This window comes from Ascaphus truei, chromosome 13 (genome assembly GCF_040206685.1).
Source record: "Ascaphus truei isolate aAscTru1 chromosome 13, aAscTru1.hap1, whole genome shotgun sequence".
NCBI lineage: Eukaryota > Metazoa > Chordata > Amphibia > Anura > Ascaphidae > Ascaphus > Ascaphus truei.
Window position 1 is genome coordinate 7063991 of NC_134495.1, and position 22500 is coordinate 7086490.

General features: G+C 55.4%; 1 protein-coding gene across 1 annotated transcript in view; it reads left to right on the forward strand.

Moving 5' to 3' along the window:
• The window catches only part of LOC142464754 (lysine-specific demethylase 2B-like), a 94350-nt gene that overhangs the window by 4639 nt on the left and 67211 nt on the right, over positions 1-22500 (forward strand). The window contains 3 exon segments of the mRNA XM_075568232.1: positions 168-214; positions 7760-7938; positions 11102-11208. Coding sequence (XP_075424347.1) covers positions 168-214; positions 7760-7938; positions 11102-11208 — 333 coding nt within the window.

Here is a 22500-nt window from a genome sequence, read left to right on the forward strand (position 1 = left end):
TAAAAAAAAAAATATATATATATATACAATTGCCATGAGATATAGTCACCAGAAACATTGAGTAAAAAACATATCGGCTCACGACAAAATATAATATTTTGGAATGTGGTGCGTTGTCGAATGGCCCTAAAACCCGCTCTGGTCTTGTCTCTGTGTTCCTGTTGTAGAATGCCGGGGCAGGATTTCACGGTCCGAGACGTGAAGGTGCTGGTCGGTAAGTTGTTTGACGTTGGCTAAAACTCGCTCTTTGGGTGAGCTGATACTCTGTGTGGTGGTTAAATATTCCCTGAAGTTCTGTCGGCTAAAAATAATAATATATATATTATTTTGTAAAACATACAGGACACCTACAAGCTCATATTGAACCCCCAAAATAACCACAACATATATATATGCATATAAGTGTCACAGAGGAGTGCTACTGAGCATGGCAATATATATTTAAAACCAGAGAAAGAACATGAAACACAGACAGAGCTCAGTGCACATCCAGCGAAACTAAGGCCCCGGACATGCGGAAGCGCAGGTCTTGGGGGAATTTTAAATTCCCCCGCTTGCCGGCGAGACAGGCCGGTCACGTGAGCGGTTCGCCCAATGAGGGCGAACCAGCTCCGTGACGTCACTGGCCCGCCCCTGGCCAGTGACGCGCACGCCCCCGGCCTGCCCCCTGACGGCTGCTGACAGCGCGTGCGGTAAGCAACCGCAAGGCCAGGGAAAGCACCCGCTTTCCCTGCGCCTCAGCACGCCAGCAGGGACCATGGACTCGGCCTTATACACGGCACTGTACTGTGTATAAGTTTCGCTGGATGTGCACTGAGCTTTGTATATATGTTGTGGTTATTTTGGGGGTTCAATATGAGCTTGTAGGTGTCCTGTATGTTTTACAATTCTTGTTCAGCTAGTCTTAGCTGATTGGAGGGTGGCAACGTCCTACCTAATTTAAGCTCACCCCCTCCCACATTTAAATGGTTAAAAGCTCACTCCATAGCATCTCCCACTCTCAGGGGAACTTGCCTGCTTGCAGTATGATTGTGACAAATCTAATACAGAGTGCTTTTCCTGGTAATGTACAGGTTAATAAAAGCTTCAATCAGACTTAGAACTATGCAACTAATTTTGACAGATTTATTATAAATAATTCTTCCTGGTAATGCACAGGTTATTAAGAATTTATATTAGTGTTAGGGACCCTTGAGAATGTGGCCGTGCAGTTGCTCAGGGGCTTACAACACTTTGGCCAAAATGTTAAACTAAAAGACCATTTTATTTAATAGATATCTATACATATATATTTAGGCACTGTACCATGTATGAGTTTCGCTGGATGTGCACTGAGCTCTGTCTGTGTTTCATGTTCTTTCTCTGGGTTTAAATATATATTATTTTGTGTTTTTGTTGTATAGCCTTTCAGAGCTTAAGCACTTTTCAAGTTCACCCAACACCCCTGCTGTGTATATGAGCGCACATCTGGATGCTGTAATGCAGCAGCCATGCTCTTGTTTTTTTGTTAGTGGTGTTTTTACTTATCTGAAACTGGGGGGTGTCCCCCACTCGGGGGACACCCGTGCTTTGCCTGGTCGGCACAAAATAGTAGCAGGGTCGCGGCTTGTGTCCGCGGCCGGTAGAAAGCCGCAATGTCATTGGGAAATGATGTTGGTAACCAAGGCACCATATTTGTAGTTTTTTTTTTCCCAGTGACTACAAAATAATGTAAATCCGTACTTTTTTGTTTGTTTGGTTTTTTTTTACACTGGGAACCAGGGTGGTCACCGGAGGCCTGGGGACCACCGACCAGGGCCCCTCCGTTCAGGTAAGGTTAAAAAAAATATATAGATATATACATTTTTGGAAGGGTTGCTGCTTTAAAAACTGTAATACGTACAGGTGCAATCCTTGTAGTCTTACAAAAAAATCCTGCAGGTATCCCTGTAGCCCGGGGTAATACAACATGGTGTATATAATCAGGGGAAGCAGTAATTCCAGGCTAATGATGTCACTGTCCTCATTTGGGAGAGCCAATAAGCAGTGAGGATGTGGCGAGCAGGGGATTCTGGGAGTGGAAATGGCAACCACAGTCCCACTGATACAGCGGCCAAACAAAGACCGTTTCTTATTCTCTACATTGTGAGGTTTTGTAGTGTTTTGGTCCTGGAGAAGTAGATTAGTTGAAGGTTGTGATGCGGGTTCTTTATAGATTAATTTAATGTACAGGGCTTTTAAAACCTCACAGGTCTCTTCTTCAAGTGTACATTAGATATCATTTATAGGCTCGTTTTGGGCTGCTTTTTCACATTTACTTTTTTTTTTAATTTTGCAGAGGCTGCATCTTAATAACATTTTGGTTATTTCATGATTCAATATAAAAGAAGGGGTTTAAAACAGCCGTGTACCCCCACACAGGTCAGACGCCAAGGGGGCTCTGGCCATGAATCACGTCCCGAGATACATTCGGGGAACACTAGTGCCGGTACTTCCTGGTTGTTTGAATCACATGCGCCAATGGAACGCCACTTCGGGTGACAACGCGGCTTCTTATTGGCCCTTGTATTGCAGGAGATTTCATCCGCCATCTTGTTTCCCATGGAAATCAAACCCAACTGTGGCCTCACACCCAGACCCCGCAAAGCCCTATTTCATGAGGAAAGGGATGCAGGGATATACTAAATAAGTTAACATTGGAAGGATGTTAATCCAGGGAGTAAACCGATTGCCAATACTTGGTGTCGGGAAGGAATGTATTTTCCCTTATGAGAGATCATTGGATGATGTGACTCTGGGGTTTCTTGTTTGCTTCCTCTGGATCAATATACTCCCATTAGATATACATACATTCGGGGTCCCCAGACCTCCGGATACACACCCGGTTCCCGACACATTTCCCCTCTTTGTTTTTTTTTGCTGGTGGGACACATACAACGAACAAGAAATATGCCTAAAAATGGCGCTAGGGCCCATCAATTGGGAGTCGCGTCCTCTCCCATGAGATTGGCTGCTAAACACGCGCCTGCTCCCGCGGCCTTTTTGTGTTTGACAAGTTACATGCGCTTGGCTTTGATGGAAGCAAAAATAACATCTAGATCAGGGGTCTAAAAAATCTGTGTCCTCAAGGGCCACCAACAGGCCAGGTTTTATGGATATCCCTGCTTCAGCACAGGTGGCTCATTGGCTCAGCTTCAGCACAGGTGGCTCAGTCGACTGAGCCACCTGTGCTGAAGCAGGGATATCCATAAAATCTGCCCTGTTGGTTTCCCTTCAAGATGGAGTTTGAGGCCCCTGATCTAAATGCAATTTTGGGGACTTTTATACATATTATCGTCTAATGAGAGAATTAATTTAATATTTATATATATTTTTTTTAGTGAGACTAACTCTGACCCAGAGATTTATAAAGCGTTCATATTTAGTCCATCTTGTCTTCTGTGCTGAACTTTTGCTGAACTCCTTCACTTTCATATCGAAGTATTTTTAGAAAAAAAAATAACAAGGACTAAGGTTGTTTTTAGCCTAAAAAGGCCTTATAAATCCCACAAGTATAGGTGAACCCTCCCTCCGCCCCCACAAGTGATTAGTCCAGGATCACCAAAAGCAACGAGTGATTAGTTTGCGGTTGGTTTAGCTCAGCGTTGAACAATTTCCGTATTAAACCAAAGCCGTCGGATGGATCGTCTGCATGTTCTGAGCATAAAGCTCCTTCCAGAAAAGGGCCAGATATATGAGGACAGGAGATAAATCCTTCCAGAAAAGGGCCAGATATATGAGGACAGGAGATAAATCCTTCCAGAAAAGGGCCAGATATATGAGGACAGGAGATAAATCCATCCAGAAAAGGGCCAGATATATGAGGACAGGAGATAAATCCTTCCAGAAAAGGGCCAGATATATGAGGACAGGAGATAAATCCTTCCAGAAAAGGGCCAGATATATGAGGACAGGAGATAAATCCTTCCAGAAAAGGGCCAGATATATGAGGACAGGAGATAAATCCTTCCAGAAAAGGGCCAGATATATGAGGACAGGAGATAAATCCTTCCAGAAAAGGGCCAGATATATGAGGACAGGAGATAAATCCTTCCAGAAAAGGGCCAGATATATGAGGACAGGTTCCCTGCAACTTTTCCCTGAAACTGCTGTGAGGATCACTCCTATAGTAAAGTTGTGTGTGTAAATATATATGTATGTCATCATAATACACACACATCTATACGCACCCACGTGTGTATATATACAGTGGTGTGAAAAAGAAAGTACACCCTCTTTGAATTCCAGGGTTTTACATATCAGGACATAATAACAATCATCTGTTCCTTAGCAGGTCTTACAATGAGGTAAATACAACCTCAGGTGAACGACAACACATGACATATTACTGTGTGTGTGTGTGTGTGTGTGTGTGTGTGTGTGTACACATGACATATTTCTGTGTGTGTGTGTGTGTGTACACGTACACATGACATATTTCTGTGTGTGTGTGTGTGTACACGTACACATGACATATTTCTGTGTGTGTGTGTGTGTGTGTGTGTGTGTGTGTGTGTGTGTGTGTGCGCGCACCTGACATATTACTGTGTGTGTGAGTGTGTGTGTGTGTGTACACGTACACATGACATATTTCTGTGTGTGTGTGTGTGTGTACACGTACACATGACATATTTCTGTGTGTGTGTGTGTGTGCGCGCACCTGACATATTACTGTGTGTGTGAGTGTGTGTGTGAGTGTACACGTACACATGACATATTTCTGTGTGTGTGTGTGTGTGTACACGTACACATGACATATTTCTGTGTGTGTGTGTGTGTGTGTGTGTGTGTGTGTGTGTCTCTGACATATTACACCGTGTCGTGATTTATTTCACAAAAATAAAGCCAAAATGGAGAAGCCACGTGTGAAAAACTAAGTACATCTTATGATTCAACATTTGACGCCGCTTTGCCATGGTAACAGGATGCTGCGTGACGTCATGGCGCAGAGTAGCTGCATGACATCACGTAGCGTCTGGTTGCCATGGCAACGCGGCGTCATTTGACATGTTCACTGCAGTTGGAGGGGGAAATTGCAGGAGCGTAGCCGGAGACGCCGCCGCCGCGCCCCACCGCCACCCGGGAGATTGACGACGGCAACCCGTAGTCCGGAGGTAAGTGCCCCAAACCCGGAGAGGTGGCAACCCTGGCACTTCATGACGGCGTAAGAGTGCGGTATTGGACGGGGGGTGGGACCTTCCTCTGGGACGCTTCCCTTTCTCCGTCAGCATTACGCAGAATTAAATACAACTGCCGATCAGAACTTGTAGAAGACGCGGGTGCGACTTTATCTGTGTGTGACACTCGCTGCGCCATCGCTGCGTGCAGGATCGCTGGGTGATTAGAAAGATTGCAGCGCGGGCGGGAATAGAGGGCCGCGGGCGGGAGTACAGGGCCGCGGGCGGGAGTACAGGGCCGCGGGCGGGAGTACAGGGCCGCGGGCGGGAATACAGGGCGCGGGCAGGAATACAGCGCCGCGGGCGGGATTAAAGGGCCGCAGGCAGGAATACAGGGCGCGGGCGGGAATACAGCGCCGCGGGCGGGAAAACAGGGCCGCGGGCGGGAACACAGGGCCGCGGGCGGGAACACGGGGCCGCGGGCGGGAACACGGGGCCGCGGGCGGGAACACGGGGCCGCGAGCGGAAACACGGGGCCGCGGGTGGGAATACAGCGCCGCGGGCGGAAACACAGGGCCGCGGGCGGGAACACAGGGCCGCGGGCAGGAACACGGGGCCGCGGGCGGGAACACGGGGCCGCGGGCAGGAATACAGGGCCGCGGGCAGGAACACGGGGCCGCGGGCGGGAACACGGGGCCGCGGGCCGCGGGCAGGAATACAGGGCCGCGGGCGGGAATACGGGGCCGCGGGCGGGATTACAGGGCCGCAGGCACGGGGTGTAATTAATAATTGAATGTTTTTGAATAACAAAGAAAACGGCGGTGTAACGCGTCTCTGCTTCTCACGGCCAACCTAACTGAGATGTAGTTTTCCTCAAATGCGCCTTGACAGGTCTCATTAGAGCTGAAAGTTTTGACCGGAACCGCGTGCCGCCGGCGACGAAGCACTTTTTGTATTCTGGACACGTTATTTTCCCGGGTTTTATTATTATTATTATTTTTTTTTTTATTGTCGTGTAATTTTTCCGCGCCTCCATCCTTACTGATGAGATGTCATTTATTAAAGGAGGACTTCAGCTTTGTTAGACCAAGGGGGCTCGTCTCTAGTCATTAAGAACCCTCCCCCCCCCCAACAAGTCAGGATTTCAGAATATCCCTGCTTCAGCACAGGAGGCACAGTCGAAGACTGTACCATCTGTGCTGAAGCAGGGAATGATTGAGCCACTTGTGCTGAAGCAGGGACTGATTGAGCCACCTGTGCTGAAGCAGGGATACCTTGGAAACCTCACCTGTTGGGGGATCTTTGGCCACTTTGGACAATGTAGAATGACCCCGTGTAACCTGACTCCAGGTCAGCACGGCGTGGGATCCAGTTTGCGTTTTCCAACGCTACCCCCAGTGCTTTCTGATTTGCAGTCGCTCTGTGTGGCAGCTGATTTTGATAACGCAGCACTGGGCTGCAGTCACACGAGGACATGGCGCGCGAGACGGGGCGAAACTGTCCAAATCCGTTTTTTTTGCGTAAACTGCCCCCCAGCTTTCCGCTCAAAATCCGTTCCCGCGGTGACAAATCCGTTGGCGGAATGTTCCAGTCTCAATCCGTGCGGATTAATCCAAAACCAGGATCCAACCCGCTGGCGGATTTAAGAATCCGCAATCCGTTGCTGAATTGGATTCTTCAATTCACCGGCGAAATTACCGGTGATTTTATAAATAAATAAATAAAAAAAATCCGGACACGACGAATCGCCATTTTTGAGACTGATTCGCGGAACGCAGGAAGCAGCCAATCCGAGGCGGAACCAAATGCGCAAAACAAGTCCGCCCATTTCTAGGTAAGCGCGGCGTCATTAAATCCATCATATAAAATGTTTGCAAAGGGAAAAAACGGTGGCATGTGCCGGGCTCTAAACCCACTCCCCGCCTTGGAAACTAATCCCACCCGTGTCCCGACTGCAAGACCACGGGCCTGCCACGTGTCCCAAAGGAGACCCGTGTCCCAGCCAGTCAAGGAGTGGGTGGTCGTGATATTGAATCCACGGGTCCCAGACTCTTGGGATTCTCTCCAACATGGCGCTCCGCAGCTGCTTCCTTGTCTGGGACATGCCTGGGTGTGTTTAATAGTGTATATTGCACTCTAGTTTGGTCACTATCCTTGGATAACGCCCTGAGAAACGTTGAAAGGATTTCCGTAAACTTCCCGGCAAAAGAAAAATCGCCGTGGCTTTTGTCGAGAAGGGGCATGCTTGGGGAACACGTAGGGGTGCCAGGTGTCCAGCATGGAAGCGTACTGTCCTGTATCTGGACACTGTCCAGTACAGAATGAGAGGCGATACTGGGGCAGCTTCTTCCATCTTGATTGGCCACCTTATCCAGCAGCAACCAATCAAGAGGAGGTGTCAGAAGTCTGGGGGTGAGGCCAAAGAGAGGAGGAAACAGCATTGAGGTGAGAGGTGTGTGTGTGTGTGTGTGTGTGTGTGTTTGTTTGTCTCGAGTGCGTTGCACCTTTCACCATTCTGTCCAGTATTTTTGGAGAAGCCGCCTGGCCAGCCTAGGAACACGGCTGCCATGGTACTCCGTATTTCGAGGGGGGATTAATGCTTTGAAACGCTTCTCTTCCCGCAGGCAGCCGTCGTATTGTTGATGTGATGGATGTAAACACGCAGAAGGGCGTCGATATGAGCATGTCGCAGTTTGTCCGATACTACGAAACCCCGGAAACGGAAAGGGAGAAAATGTACAACGTAATCAGCCTGGAGTTCAGCCATACCAAGCTTGAGAAAGTGGTCAAGCGGCCTACAGTGGTACGACACTTTTATTTTGTGACGGTGTGTTTTGTGCTACGCAAACCTATTTACTGACAAGCGTACGTCAGCATGTCTTCCACGGGTATCCCAAACCTGCTTCCTCACCCTATTGTGCCGTGTAGTAATAGTGTGGTTCGGCTGCCAACAAGGATTCTGGGTAATGACCTGCAGAAGAGCACAGTAAGCGGTTTACATTGACCGGCTCTACACTTTGTGAAAGAACAACCTGGGTCCCTGCTGCTCCAGTGCTCAAGGGCCACGAACAGGTCAGGTTTTAAGGATAACTTGGCTTCAGCACAGGTGGCTCGGTCTTTGACTGAGCCACTGATTGAGCCACGTGTGCTGAAGCAGGGATATCCCTAATACCTGACCTGTTGGTGGCCCTTGAGGACAGGAGTTGGCCTTTCTAACCTTCACTTAAACCGTTTTGAATTGGCGTCCGTAGGCTCGTTAACCGGTGCACGGTCTCCCGACATTAACCCTTTGAGCGCCAACGTGCCACGGGCAATAGTGATCATGTGAGGGCTGAGGTCACCGATGACGGGACTGGAAGAGGAGTCCCTTCCCTCCGCCTGCTGTATATCGCGCTGAACGCGGGGCGCAATCTCCCCTAGAAAAGAGAGCCCATGGAGTATCCAAAGGGTTAAAAGGGGCAGACCCCCCCCCCCGCCGCATCTTCCCATTTTTATTCACCCCCCCCCCCTTTTTGTTTTTTACACGGGTGGGAAGACGTGGCGGGTTAAGACCCCCTGGGGCCCTTGGGGCCCAGAGACTTCGGGGGGGCTTTTCCTCGAGATCGGCCCCCCTCCTGCAGCGTTGCGGCATCATTTGGTATCGCAGCATCATTTGTCGCCATGACAACGCGATGCTGCAGGAGGAGGGCGAGTCTGGAGAAGGTAAAAGACACTGACATCCTTCGGGGGCCCCCCTAACCTTGGGGGCACGTGCCTAGTGGGTAGTCTGGCACTGGAAAGGATCAAGGGGTCCCCAGAGCTGAAATTCTCGGCTCGCCGGTTCCCGAAATCCATACCTGTAAAAGTAGCGCCGGTAACGTCCCACCAGGGCCGCGCGGCAAAATGAAGCCGCTACTTCAACTGTCGCTGCTTTCTTTTGACCCGCGTCACGCAGGGTATTTTAATGCACAGAGGTGCCGGCGACCGCGCTATGCCCGGTGCGTATCTCCGAAACCAGGGGTCTCTGAAGCTGAAATGAAGGTGGTCTGGCTCCGAGGACCCCCTGCTTCCTATCTATATAAATAAAAAAACACTGTGATGGACGCACGGACGGACAGACGCACGGAGAGAGGGATGGACAGAGACGGACAGACACACGGAGAGAGGGATGGACAGAGACGGACAGACGCACGGAGAGAGGGATGGACAGAGACGGACAGACGCACGGAGAGAGGGATGGACAGAGACGGACAGACGCACGGAGAGAGGGATGGACAGAGACGGACAGACACACGGAGAGAGGGATGGACAGAGACGGACAGACGCACGGAGAAAGGGATGGACAGAGATGGACAGACGCACGGAGAGAGGGATGGACAGAGACGGACAGACGCACGGAGAGAGGGATGGACAGAGACGGACAGACGCACGGAGAGAGGGATGGACAGAGACGGACAGACGCACGGAGAGAGGGATGGACAGAGACGGACAGACGCACGGAGAGAGGGATGGACAGAGACGGACAGACACACGGAGAGAGGGATGGACAGAGACGGACAGACGCACGGAGAGAGGGATGGACAGAGACGGACAGACGCACGGAGAGAGAGACGGACAGACGCACGGAGAGAGGGATGGACAGAGACGGACAGACGCACGGAGAGAGGGATGGACAGAGACGGACAGACGCACGGAGAGAGGGATGGACAGAGACGGACAGACGCATGGAGAGAGGGATGGACAGAGACGGACGGAGAGAGGGATGGACAGAGACGGACGGACAGACGCACGGAGAGAGGGATGGACAGAGACGGACGGACAGACGCACGCAGAGAGGGATGGACAGAGACGGACGGACAGACGCACGGAGAGAGGGATGGACAGAGACGGACGGACAGACGCACGGAGAGAGGGATGGACAGAGACGGACGGACAGACGCACGGAGAGAGGGATGGACAGACGCACGGACAGAGGGATGGACAGAGACGGACGGACAGACGCACGGAGAGAGGGATGGACAGAGACGGACGGAGAGAGGGATGGACAAAGACGGACGGACAGACGCACGGAGAGAGGGATGGACAGAGACGGACGGACAGATGCACGGAGAGAGGGATGGATAGAGACGGACAGACGCACGGAGAGAGAGATGGACAGAGACGGACGGACAGACGCATGGAGAGAGGGATGGACAGAGACGCCCAGAGAGAGGGATGGACAGAGAGGACGGACAGACGCACGGAGAGAGGGATGGACAGGGACGGACGGACAGATGCACGGAGAGAGGTATGGACAGAGACGGACGGACAGACGCACGGAGAGAGGGATGGACAGAGACGGACGGACAGACGCACGGAGAGAGGGATGGACAGAGACGGACGGACAGACGCACGGAGAGAGGGATGGACAGGGACGGACGGACAGATGCACGGAGAGAGGTATGGACAGAGACGGACGGACAGACGCACGGAGAGAGGGATGGACAGAGACGGACGGACAGACGCACGGAGAGAGGGATGGACAGAGACGGACGGACAGACGCACGGAGAGAGGGACGGACAGAGACGGACGGACAGACGCACGGAGAGAGGGACGGACAGAGACGGATGGACAGACGCACGGAGAGAGGGATGGACAGAGATGCACGGAAAGAGGAATGACAGAGACGGACAGACGCACGGAGAGAAGCACGGACGGTCAGAGACAGATGTACAGACATACGCACAGAGATGAACACACATGGAAACACGGACGCACCGACAGAGGGTCGCACAAAGAGATGGACGCACGGACGCACTGACAGAGGGCCCCACGCTGCACAGAGAGAGGGACGGACGGACAGACGCACAGAGATGGACACACGGACGCACAGAGATGGACACACGGACGCACTGACAGGGCCCCACGCTGCACAGAGACGCACGGACGCGCGCACACAGACACACTTTTCTTATCCCCAGATGAATAAGCCGCGGTTTCCCTGCAGGTGGACGCTGTGGACTGGGTGGATAATATGTGGCCCCAGCATTTAAAGGACAAGCAGAAGGATGCAACAAATGTCGTCTCCGAAATGAAGTACCCCAAAGTGAAAAAGTAAGTGTCGGGCTTCTTTAACCCTGTGAGTGCCGGAGGGGGTGGTGGGGTCTCGTGACCGTGCCCGGGGGGGGGGGGGGGTCGGCATTTGGAGGAAACGGAAGCTTGCGTCGTGCGCGTTCGATTCCTCGCTGGGCAGATCCCCACGGGAACGCAGGATGTGATCTAAGCTGCAAACAAAAATATATCCGCAGTGACAGTCCCCATGATATAGTGACGATGTCCTGTGGGCCACCAAAGGGTTAAAGCAGCCCCCCCTCTCCCCCACAAGTCTATGTTTAACTCGTATAATGTTTGTATTTTGCCCCGTGAGCTTTGTCTTTGTGTTGAAAAGACTTCATTCTAAAATAACGATTGCCCAGTGCAGGGGCGGCCAACTCAAAGACCACCACCAGGTCAGGATATCCCTGCTTCAGCACGATTGAGCCCATCTGTGCTGAAGCAGGGATATCCTGAAAAACTTACCTGTTGGTGGCCCTTGAAAACTGGAGTTGGCCGCCCTGGTCATTTTTATTTAGTAGTGTTGGGAGGTAACCATGGTAACCCTGTAAACGGTGCTGGACGCTGGGGAGAGCGCCATTTTAAGCACCTGTAATACTAGTTCCCGCGCGGCCGTGAATGTTGGCACGGCAGATCTGAGGAAACACAAGAAATGTGTATTTTCGCGCTGTTGCCGCGCCACGTGATGCTGTGAGCCAATCGTAGTGCGACCTAATGCTGTGATGTCATAGCTACGCCTCCTAGCAGCGGGCGTCACCGCTTGCCCTATAGACACTAAACGTGCGCCCGCACGCACACCGGTGCGCACTATATTACAAGCCTAATATTTCAGGCGCTTCTATCTCCTGAACGGAGCATCAGATACAAAATAAATAACAATAAAATGCATAATAACCCGGCTGTCGGCGAGGCGCTCCGCTTTAACTTGCTGAGTACACTTCACACTGCGGGGTGCCAACGCCGTGGCTGCACCGGTGACGTGGATTATTTTGCAGATGGAGACAGATTTAAGGTCTTGGGTCAGGAGTGAGCAACTCCAGTCCTCAAGGGCCATCAACAGATCGGGTTTCCAGGGCTATTCCTGCTTCAGCACAGACTGGGCCACCTGTGCTGAAGCAGGGATATCCTTAAAACCTGACCTGTTGGTGGCCCTTGAGGACTGAAGTTGGCCGCTCCCTGCTTTTGCGGGAAACACTGACATTTTAATTTAATTTCCTTGTTCCCCCCCCCCCCCTCCCCCCCGTACAAATGACCTTTTACTGTAACGGTCTCCCTTTCCCATTCAGAAAACGTGACATTGGGTGTGAAATTCACCAGTAGTGTTTCTGCCGTGCAAATGTCGGTGTAAACGCGCTTTGCAGCCGAGACGCTTTGTTATTTCCTAAGAACTGCGGTCTTATTCCTTCCTGATCTGCGTATCAAGGGGACATTCTCCCATCAGTGCGAGTCTCACGCTCACGCAGAGTGAGTTATACCGCGTTATTTTCTAATGCCCGGTGTCACGGGGAGACCGGGGCTAATATCCGGTGTCACAGGGAGACCGGGGCTAATGCTCGGTGTCACGGGGAGACCGGGACTAATGCCCGGTGTCACGGGAGACCGGGGCTAATGCCCGGTGTCACGGGGAGACCGGGGCTAATGCCCGGTGTCACGGGGAGACCGGGGCTAATGCTCGGTGTCACGGGGAGACCGGGACTAATGCCCGGTGTCACGGGGAGACCGGGGCTAATACCCGGTGTCACGGGGAGACCGGGGCTAATGCCCGGTGTCACGGGAGACCGGGACTAATGCCCGGTGTCTCGGGAGACCGGGGCTAATGCTCGGTGTCACGGGAGACCGGGGCTAATGCCCGGTGTCACGGGGAGACTAGGACTAATGCCCGGTGTCACGGGGGGACCGGGGCTAATGCTCGGTGTCACGGGGAGACCGGGGCTAATGCTCGGTGTCACGGGGAGACTAGGACTAATGCCCGGTGTCACGGGGGGACCGGGGCTAATGCCCGGTGTCACGGGGAGACCGGGGCTAATGCTCGGTGTCACGGGGAGACCGGGGCTAATGCTCGGTGTCACGGGGAGACCGGGGCTAATGCTTGGTGTCACGGGAGACCGGGACTAATGCCCGGTGTCACGGGGAGACCGGGACTAATGCCCGGTGTCACGGGGAGACTAGGACTAATGCCCGGTGTCACGGGGGACTGGGGCTAATGCTCGGTGTCACGGGGAGACCGGGGCTAATGCCCGGTGTCACGGGGAGACCGGGGCTAATGCCCGGTGTCACGGGAGACCGGGACTAATGCCCGGTGTCACGGGAGACCGGGGCTAATGCCCGGTGTCACGGGGAGACCAGGACTAATGCCCGGTGTCACGGGGAGACCAGGGCTAATGCCCGGTGTCACGGGGAGACCGGGACTAATGCCCGGTGTCACGGGGAGACCGGGGCTAATGCCCGGTGTCACGGGGAGACCGGGACTAATGCCCGGTGTCACGGGGAGACCGGGACTAATGCCCGGTGTCACGGGGAGACTAGGACTAATGCCCGGTGTCACGGGGAGACCGGGGCTAATGCCCGGTGTCACGGGGAGACCGGGACTAATGCCCGGTGTCACGGGGAGACTAGGACTAATGCCCGGTGTCACGGGGAGACCGGGACTAATGCCCGTGTCACGGGGAGACCGGGACTAATGCCCGGTGTCACGGGGAGACCAGGACTAATGCCCGGTGTCACGGGGGACCGGGGCTAATGCCCGGTGTCACGGGGAGACTAGGACTAATGCCCGGTGTCACGGGGAGACCGGGACTAATGCCCGGTGTCACGGGGAGACCGGGACTAATGCCCGGTGTCACGGGGAGACCGGGACTAATGCCCGGTGTCACGGGGAGACTAGGACTAATGCCCGGTGTCACGGGGAGACCGGGACTAATGCCCGGTGTCACGGGGAGACTAGGACTAATACCCGGTGTCACGGGGAGACCGGGGCTAATGCCCGGTGTCACGGGGAGACCAGGGCTAATGCCCGGTGTCACGGGGAGACCGGGACTAATGCCCGGTGTCACGGGGAGACCGGGACTAATGCCCGGTGTCACGGGGAGACCAGGGCTAATGCCCGGTGTCACGGGGAGACTAGGACTAATACCCGGTGTCACGGGGAGACCGGGGCTAATGCCCGGTGTCACGGGGAGACCAGGACTAATGCCCGGTGTCACGGGGAGACCGGGGCTAATGCCCGGTGTCACGGGAGACCGGGACTAATGCCCGGTGTCACGGGGGACTGGGACTAATGCCCGGTGTCACGGGGGACTGGGGCTAATGCTCGGTGTCACGGGGAGACCGGGGCTAATGCCCGGTGTCACGGGGAGACTAGGACTAATACCCGGTGTCACGGGGAGACCGGGGCTAATGCCCGGTGTCACGGGGAGACCGGGGCTAATGCCCGGTGTCACGGGGAGACCAGGGCTAATACCCGGTGTCACGGGAGACCGGGACTAATGCCCGGTGTCACGGGGAGACTAGGACTAATGCCCGGTGTCACGGGGAGACCGGGGCTAATGCCCGGTGTCACGGGGAGACCAGGACTAATGCCCGGTGTCACGGGGGACCGGGGCTAATGCCCGGTGTCACGGGGAGACTAGGACTAATGCCCGGTGTCACGGGGAGACCGGGACTAATGCCCGGTGTCACGGGGAGACCGGGACTAATGCCCGGTGTCACGGGGAGACTAGGACTAATGCCCGGTGTCACGGGGAGACTAGGACTAATACCCGGTGTCACGGGGAGACCGGGGCTAATGCCCGGTGTCACGGGGAGACCAGGGCTAATGCCCGGTGTCACGGGAGACCGGGACTAATGCCCGGTGTCACGGGGGACTGGGACTAATGCCCGGTGTCACGGGGGACTGGGGCTAATGCCCGGTGTCACGGGGAGACCGGGGCTAATGCCCGGTGTCACGGGGAGACTAGGACTAATACCCGGTGTCACGGGGAGACCGGGGCTAATGCCCGGTGTCACGGGGAGACCGGGGCTAATGCCCGGTGTCACGGGGAGACTAGGACTAATACCCGGTGTCACGGGGAGACCGGGGCTAATGCCCGGTGTCACGGGGAGACCGGGACTAATGCCCGGTGTCACGGGGAGACCGGGGCTAATGCCCGGTGTCACGGGGAGACCAGGACTAATGCCCGGTGTCACGGGAGACCGGGACTAATGCCCGGTGGTGTCACGGGGAGACTAGGACTAATGCCCGGTGTCACGGGGAGACCGGGACTAATGCCCGGTGTCACGGGGAGACCGGGGCTAATGCTCGGTGTCACGGGGAGACCGGGGCTAATGCCCGGTGTCACGGGAGACCGGGGCTAATGCTCGGTGTCACGGGGAGACCGGGGCTAATGCTCGGTGTCACGGGGAGACCGGGGCTAATGCCCGGTGGGCTAATGCCCGGTGTCACGGGCGACCGGGGCTAATGCCCGGTGTCACGGGGAGACCGGGACTAATGCCGGTGTCACGGGGAGACTAGGACTAATGCCGGTGTCACGGGGAGACTAGGACTAATGCCCGGTGTCACGGGCGACCGGGGCTAATACCCGGTGTCACGGGGAGACCGGGGCTAATACCCGGTGTCACGGGGAGACTAGGACTAATGCCCGGTGTCACGGGGGACCGGGGCTAATGCCCGGCGGTGTCACGGGGAGACCGGGACTAATGCCCGGTGTCACGGGGAGACCGGGGCTAATACCCGGTGTCACGGGGAGACTAGGACTAATGCCCGGTGTCACGGGGAGACTAGGACTAATGCCCGGTGTCTCGGGGAGACCGGGGCTAATGCCCGGTGTCACGGGGAGACTAGGACTAATGCCCGGTGTCTCGGGGAGACCGGGGCTAATGCCCGGTGTCAATATCGCCAGACAGAACACAAGAGTTTATAAAATTAAATTAATTTATTGGAAGAACATATCCACAACTATACAAAAGACACAAACATCACACATCACACATCCCCAACTGGGGACACTGGGGGTACCCTGCCTAACTAGTCACAGGGGCCTATACCCAACTGGGGGATACCCTGACTAACTAGTCGCAGGGCCCTATACCCAACTGGGGGGTACCCTGCCTAACTAGTCACAGGGACCAATACACAACTGGGGGGTACCCTGCCTAACTAGTCACAGGGACCTATACCCAACTGGGGGGTAACCTGCCTAACTAGTCACAGGGACCTATACCCAACTGGGGGGTACCCTGCCTAACTAGTCACAGGGACTTATACCCAACTGGGGGATACCCTGCCAACTAGTCACAGGGACCTATACCCAACTGGGGAAACCCTGTCTAAGTAGTCGCAGGGCCCTATACCCAACTGGGGGATACCCTGCCTAACTAGTCGCAGGGCCCTATACCCAACTGGGGGATACCCTGCCTAACTAGTCGCAGGGCCCTATACCCAACTGGGGGGTACCCTGCCTAACTAGTCGCAGGGACCTATACCCAACTGGGGAAACTGGGGAATACCCTGCCTAACTAGTCACAGGGACCTATACCCAACTGGGGAAACCCTGCCTAACTAGTCACAGGGACCTATACCCAACTGGGGAAACCCTGCCTAACTAGTCGCAGGGCCCTATACCCAACTGGGGACACTGGGGAATACCCTGCCTAACTAGTCGCAGGGATCTACTTGCAGAGATTTCCCCTGTTCTCTCTTTGCTGGGTGACCAGATTTTCAAAATGAAAAACTGGGACACAATAAAAAATTATTTATAAAACAAATTACATCACGTGACGCACCCCGTTGCCATGACAACGAGACACTGACGTCAGGCGGTGACATGTTGCCATGACAATGGGGCATCACGTGATGCCTCGGCACCATAATGGGTCCCGTTGGTGGGGGCTGCAGTGTGTGTCTGTGTGTATAGGAGGTGGGCCCTGCAGTGTGTGTTTGTGTGTATATAAATAATGAAGACATTAATTAAAAATAAAAAAATTAACAAATTCAAATAAAATAAATAAATAATTGACATAAATTAAAATTAAATAAAAAAATGTAGGCATTAATTAAAATTAAGACTTTTAAAAATGTGACCTTCCTGACCTTACACTTTGCAAAATAGGGTCTCTTGCTCTCCTCGTGGCAGTCAGTGACATCACCGCCATGCAGGGCCGCAGGCAGCTTTCCCGGGGCCCTGGAAGAATGTTTTCACTGGGGCCCCCTACCCACGTTTCGGCGGCCTTGCGTGAACCCCCCCTTCTCACACACCTCCTCACTCTCACCCCACCTCACACTCCCCAGTCACCCTTTCCTTCACCCCCTCTCACCCATTCCTCCCCCCCTCTCTCTTACACTCCCACCCCCATGTATTTTTCTCCCCTTCCCACACTCAACCTCCCTCCCCAATATACGTGCACACACAGCCCCTCCCCCTCCTCATATTTCCCCCTCCTCTCATACCTGCCCCCTCATACACCCCCCTCTCCTTATACCTCCCCCTCTTCTCCTCCCCTCATATCTCCCCCAACTCTCCATATACCTCCCCTCCTCTCCTCATACCTTCTGCGCCTCATACTTTCCTCATACCAACCCTCTCCCCCCTCATATCTCTCCCCTCCTCATACCTTCCCCTCCCCTCCTCATACCGTCCCCATCCCTCCCCTTCCCCTCCTCATACCTTCCCCTCCCCTTCTCATACCTTCCCCTCCCCTCATATCTTCCCCTCCCCTCCTCATACCTTTCCCTCTCCTCCTCATACCTTCCCCTCTCCTCCTCATACCTTCCCCTCCCCTCATACCTTCTCCTCCCCTCCTCATACCTTCCCCTCCCCTCCTCATACCTTCCCCTCCCCTCCTCATACCTTCCCCTTCCCCTCCTCATACCTTCCCCTCCCCTCCTCATACCTTCCCCTCCCCTCCTCATACCTTCCCCTCCCCTCATACCTTCCCCTCCTCATACCTTCCCCTCCCCTCATAGCTTCCCCTCCCCTCCTCATACCTTCCCCCCCTCCTCACCTTCCCCTCCCCTCCTCATACCTCCCCCATACCTCCTCATACCTTCCCCTCCCCATCTCATACCTTCCCCTCCCCATATCATACCTTCCCCTCCCCTCCTCATACCTTCCCCTCCCCTCCTCATACCTTCCCCTCCCCTCATACCTTCCCCTCCTCATACCTTCCCCTCCCCTCCTAGCTTCCCCTCCCCTCCTCATACCTTCCCCCCCTCCTCATACCTCCCCCATCCCTCCTCATACCTTCCCCTACCCGTCTCATATCTTCCCCTCCCCCCCTCATACCTTCCCCTCCCCTCCTCATAGCTTCCCCTCCCCTCCTCATACCTTCCCCCCTCCTCATACCTCCCCCCCTCCTCATACCTCCCCCTCCCCTCCTCATACCTCCCCCATCCCTCCTCATACCTTCCCCTCCCCTCCTCATACCTTCCCCTCCCCTCCTCATACCTTCCCCTCCCCTCCTCATACCTTCCCCTCCCCTCCTCATACCTTCCCCTCCCCTCCTCATACCTTCCCCTCCCCTCCTCATACCTTCCCCATCCCTCCTCATACCTTCCCCATCCCTCCTCATACCTGCCCCATCCCTCCTCATACCTGCCCCATCCCTCCTCATACCTGCCCCATCCCTCCTCATACCTGCCCCATCCCTCCCCCATCCCTCCTCATACCTTCCCCATCCCTCCTCATACCTTCCCCATCTCTCCCCCATCCCTCCTATTACCTTCCCCATCCCTCCTATTACCTTCCCCATCCCTCCTATTACCTTCCCCATCCCTCCTATTACCTTCCCCATCCCTCCTCATACCTCCCCCATCCCTCCTCATACCTGCCCCATCCCTCCTCATACCTGCCCCATCCCTCCTCATACCTTCCCCTCCCCTCCTCATACCTTCCCAATCCCTCCTCATACCTTCCCCATCCCTCCTCATACCTTCCCCATCCCTCCTCATACCTTCCCCATCCCTCCTCATAACTTCCCCTCCCCTCCTCATACCTTCCCCTCCCCTCCTCATACCTGCCCCTCCCCTCCTCATACCTGCCCCATCCCTCCTCATACCTGCCCCTCCCCTCCTCATACCTGCCCCATCCCTCCTCATACCTGCCCCATCCCTCCTCATACCTGCCCCATCCCTCCTCATACCTGCCCCATCCCTCCTCATACGTGCCCCATCCCTCCCCCATCCCTCCTCATACCTTCCCCTCCCCCTCCTCATACCTTCCCCTCCCCCTCCTCATACCTTCCCCTCCCCCTCCTCATACCTCTCCCTCCCCTCCTCATACCTTCCTCTCCCCCTCCTCATACCTTCCCCTCCCCCTCCTCATACCTTCCCCTCCCCTCCTCATAGCTTCCCCTCCCCTCCTCATACCTTCCCCTCCCCTCCTCATACCTTCCCCTCCCCTCCTCATAGCTTCCCCTCCCCTCCTCATACCTTCCCCTCCCCTCCTCATACCTTCCCCTCCCCTCCTCATACCTTCCCCTCCCCTCCTCATACCTTCCCCATCCCTCCTCATACCTTCCCCTCCCCTCCTCATACCTTCCCCTCCCCTCCTCATACCTCCCCCTCCCCTCCTCATACCTTCCTCTCCCCCTCCTCATACCTTCCCCTCCCCCTCCTCATACCTTCCCCTCCCCTCCTCATAGCTTCCCCTCCCCTCCTCATACCTTCCCCACCCCTCCTCATACCTTCCCCTCCCCTCCTCATAGCTTCCCCTCCCCTCCTCATACCTTCCCCTCCCCTCCTCATACCTTCCCCATCCCTCCTCATACCTTCCCCTCCCCTCCTCATACCTTCCCCTCCCCTCCTCATACCTTCCCCTCCCCTCCTCATACCTTCCCCTCCCCTCCTCATACCTTCCCCACCCCTCCTCATACCATCCCCTCCCCTCCTCATACCTTCCCCTCCCCTCCTCATACCTTCCCCATCCCTCCTCATACCTGCCCCATCCCTCCTCATACCTGCCCCATCCCTCCTCATTCCTTCCCCATCCCTCCTCATACCTGCCCCATCCCTCCTCATACCTGCCCCATCTCTCCTCATACCTCCCCCATCCCTCCTCATACCTTCCCCTCCCCTCCTCATACCTTCCCCTCCCCTCCTCATACCTTCCCCTCCCCTCCTCACACCTTCCCCTCCCCTCCTCATACCTTCCCCTCCCCTCCTCATACATTCCCCTCCCCTCCTCATACCTTCCCCATCCCTCCTCATACCTTCCCCATCCCTCCTCATACCTTCCCCTCCCCTCCTCATACCTTCCCCATCCCTCCTCATACCTGCCCCATCCCTCCTCATACCTCCCCCATCCCTCCTCATACCTGCCCCATCCCTCCTCATACCTGCCCCATCCCTCCTCATACCTGCCCCATCCCTCCTCATACCTTCCCCTCCCCTCCTTATACCTTCCCCTCCCCTCATAGCATCCCCTCCCCTCCTCATACCTTCCCCCCCTCCTCATACCTCCCCTCCTCATACCTCCCCCATCCCTCCTCATACCTTCCCCTCCTCTCCTCATACCTTCCCCTCCCCTCCTCATACCTTCCCCTCCCCTCATAGCTTCCCCTCCCCTCCTCATACCTTCCCCCCTCCTCATACCTCCCCCATCCCTCCTCATACCTTCCCCCCTCCTCATACCTCCCCCTCCCCTCCTCATACCTTCCCCTCTCCTCCTCATACCTTCCCCTCCCCTCATACCTTCTCCTCCCCTCCTCATACCTTCCCCTCCCCTCCTCATACCTTCCCCTCCCCTCCTCATACCTTCCCCTTCCCCTCCTCATACCTTCCCCTCCCCTCCTCATACCTTCCCCTCCCCTCATAGCTTCCCCTCCCCTCCTCATACCTTCCCCCCTCCTCATACCTCCCCCATCCCTCCTCATACCTTCCCCCCTCCTCATACCTTCCCCTCCCCTCCTCATACCTTCCCCTCCCCTCCTCATACCTTCCCCTCCCCTCATACCTTCCCCTCCTCATACCTTCCCCTCCCCTCATAGCTTCCCCTCCCCTCCTCATACCTTCCCCCCCTCCTCACCTTCCCCTCCCCTCCTCATACCTCCCCCATCCCTCCTCATACCTTCCCCTCCCCATCTCATACCTTCCCCTCCCCATATCATACCTTCCCCTCCCCTCCTCATACCTTCCCCTCCCCTCCTCATACCTTCCCCTCCCCTCCTCATACCTTCCCCTCCTCATACCTTCCCCTCCCCTCCTAGCTTCCCCTCCCCTCCTCATACCTTCCCCCCCTCCTCATACCTTCCCCTTCCCTCCTCATACCTCCCCCATCCCTCCTCATACCTTCCCCTACCCGTCTCATATCTTCCCCTCCCCCCCTCATACCTTCCCCTCCCCCCCTCATACCTTCCCCTCCCCTCCTCATAGCTTCCCCTCCCCTCCTCATACCTTCCCCCCTCCTCATACCTCCCCCCTCCTCATACCTCCCCCTCCCCTCCTCATACCTCCCCCATCCCTCCTCATACCTTCCCCTCCCCTCCTCATACCTTCCCCTCCCCTCCTCATACCTTCCCCTCCCCTCCTCATACCTTCCCCTCCCCTCCTCATACCTTCCCCTCCCCTCCTCATACCTTCCCCATCCCTCCTCATACCTGCCCCATCCCTCCTCATACCTGCCCCATCCCTCCTCATACCTGCCCCATCCCTCCCCCATCCCTCCTCATACCTTCCCCATCCCTCCTCATACCTTCCCCATCTCTCCCCCATCCCTCCTATTACCTTCCCCATCCCTCCTATTACCTTCCCCATCCCTCCTATTACCTTCCCCATCCCTCCTATTACCTTCCCCATCCCTCCTCATACCTCCCCCTCCTCATACCTCCCCCATCCCTCCTCATACCTGCCCCATCCCTCCTCATACCTGCCCCATCCCTCCTCATACCTTCCCCTCCCCTCCTCATACCTTCCCAATCCCTCCTCATACCTTCCCCTCCCCTCCTCATACCTTCCCCATCCCTCCTCATACCTTCCCCATCCCTCCTCATACCTGCCCCTCCCCTCCTCATACCTGCCCCATCCCTCCTCATACCTGCCCCATCCCTCCTCATTCCTGCCCCATCCCTCCTCATACCTGCCCCATCCCTCCTCATACGTGCCCCATCCCTCCCCCATCCCTCCTCATACCTTCCCCTCCCCCTCCTCATACCTTCCCCTCCCCCTCCTCATACCTTCCCCTCCCCCTCCTCATACCTCTCCCTCCCCTCCTCATACCTTCCTCTCCCCCTCCTCATACCTTCCCCTCCCCCTCCTCATACCTTCCCCTCCCCTCCTCATAGCTTCCCCTCCCCTCCTCA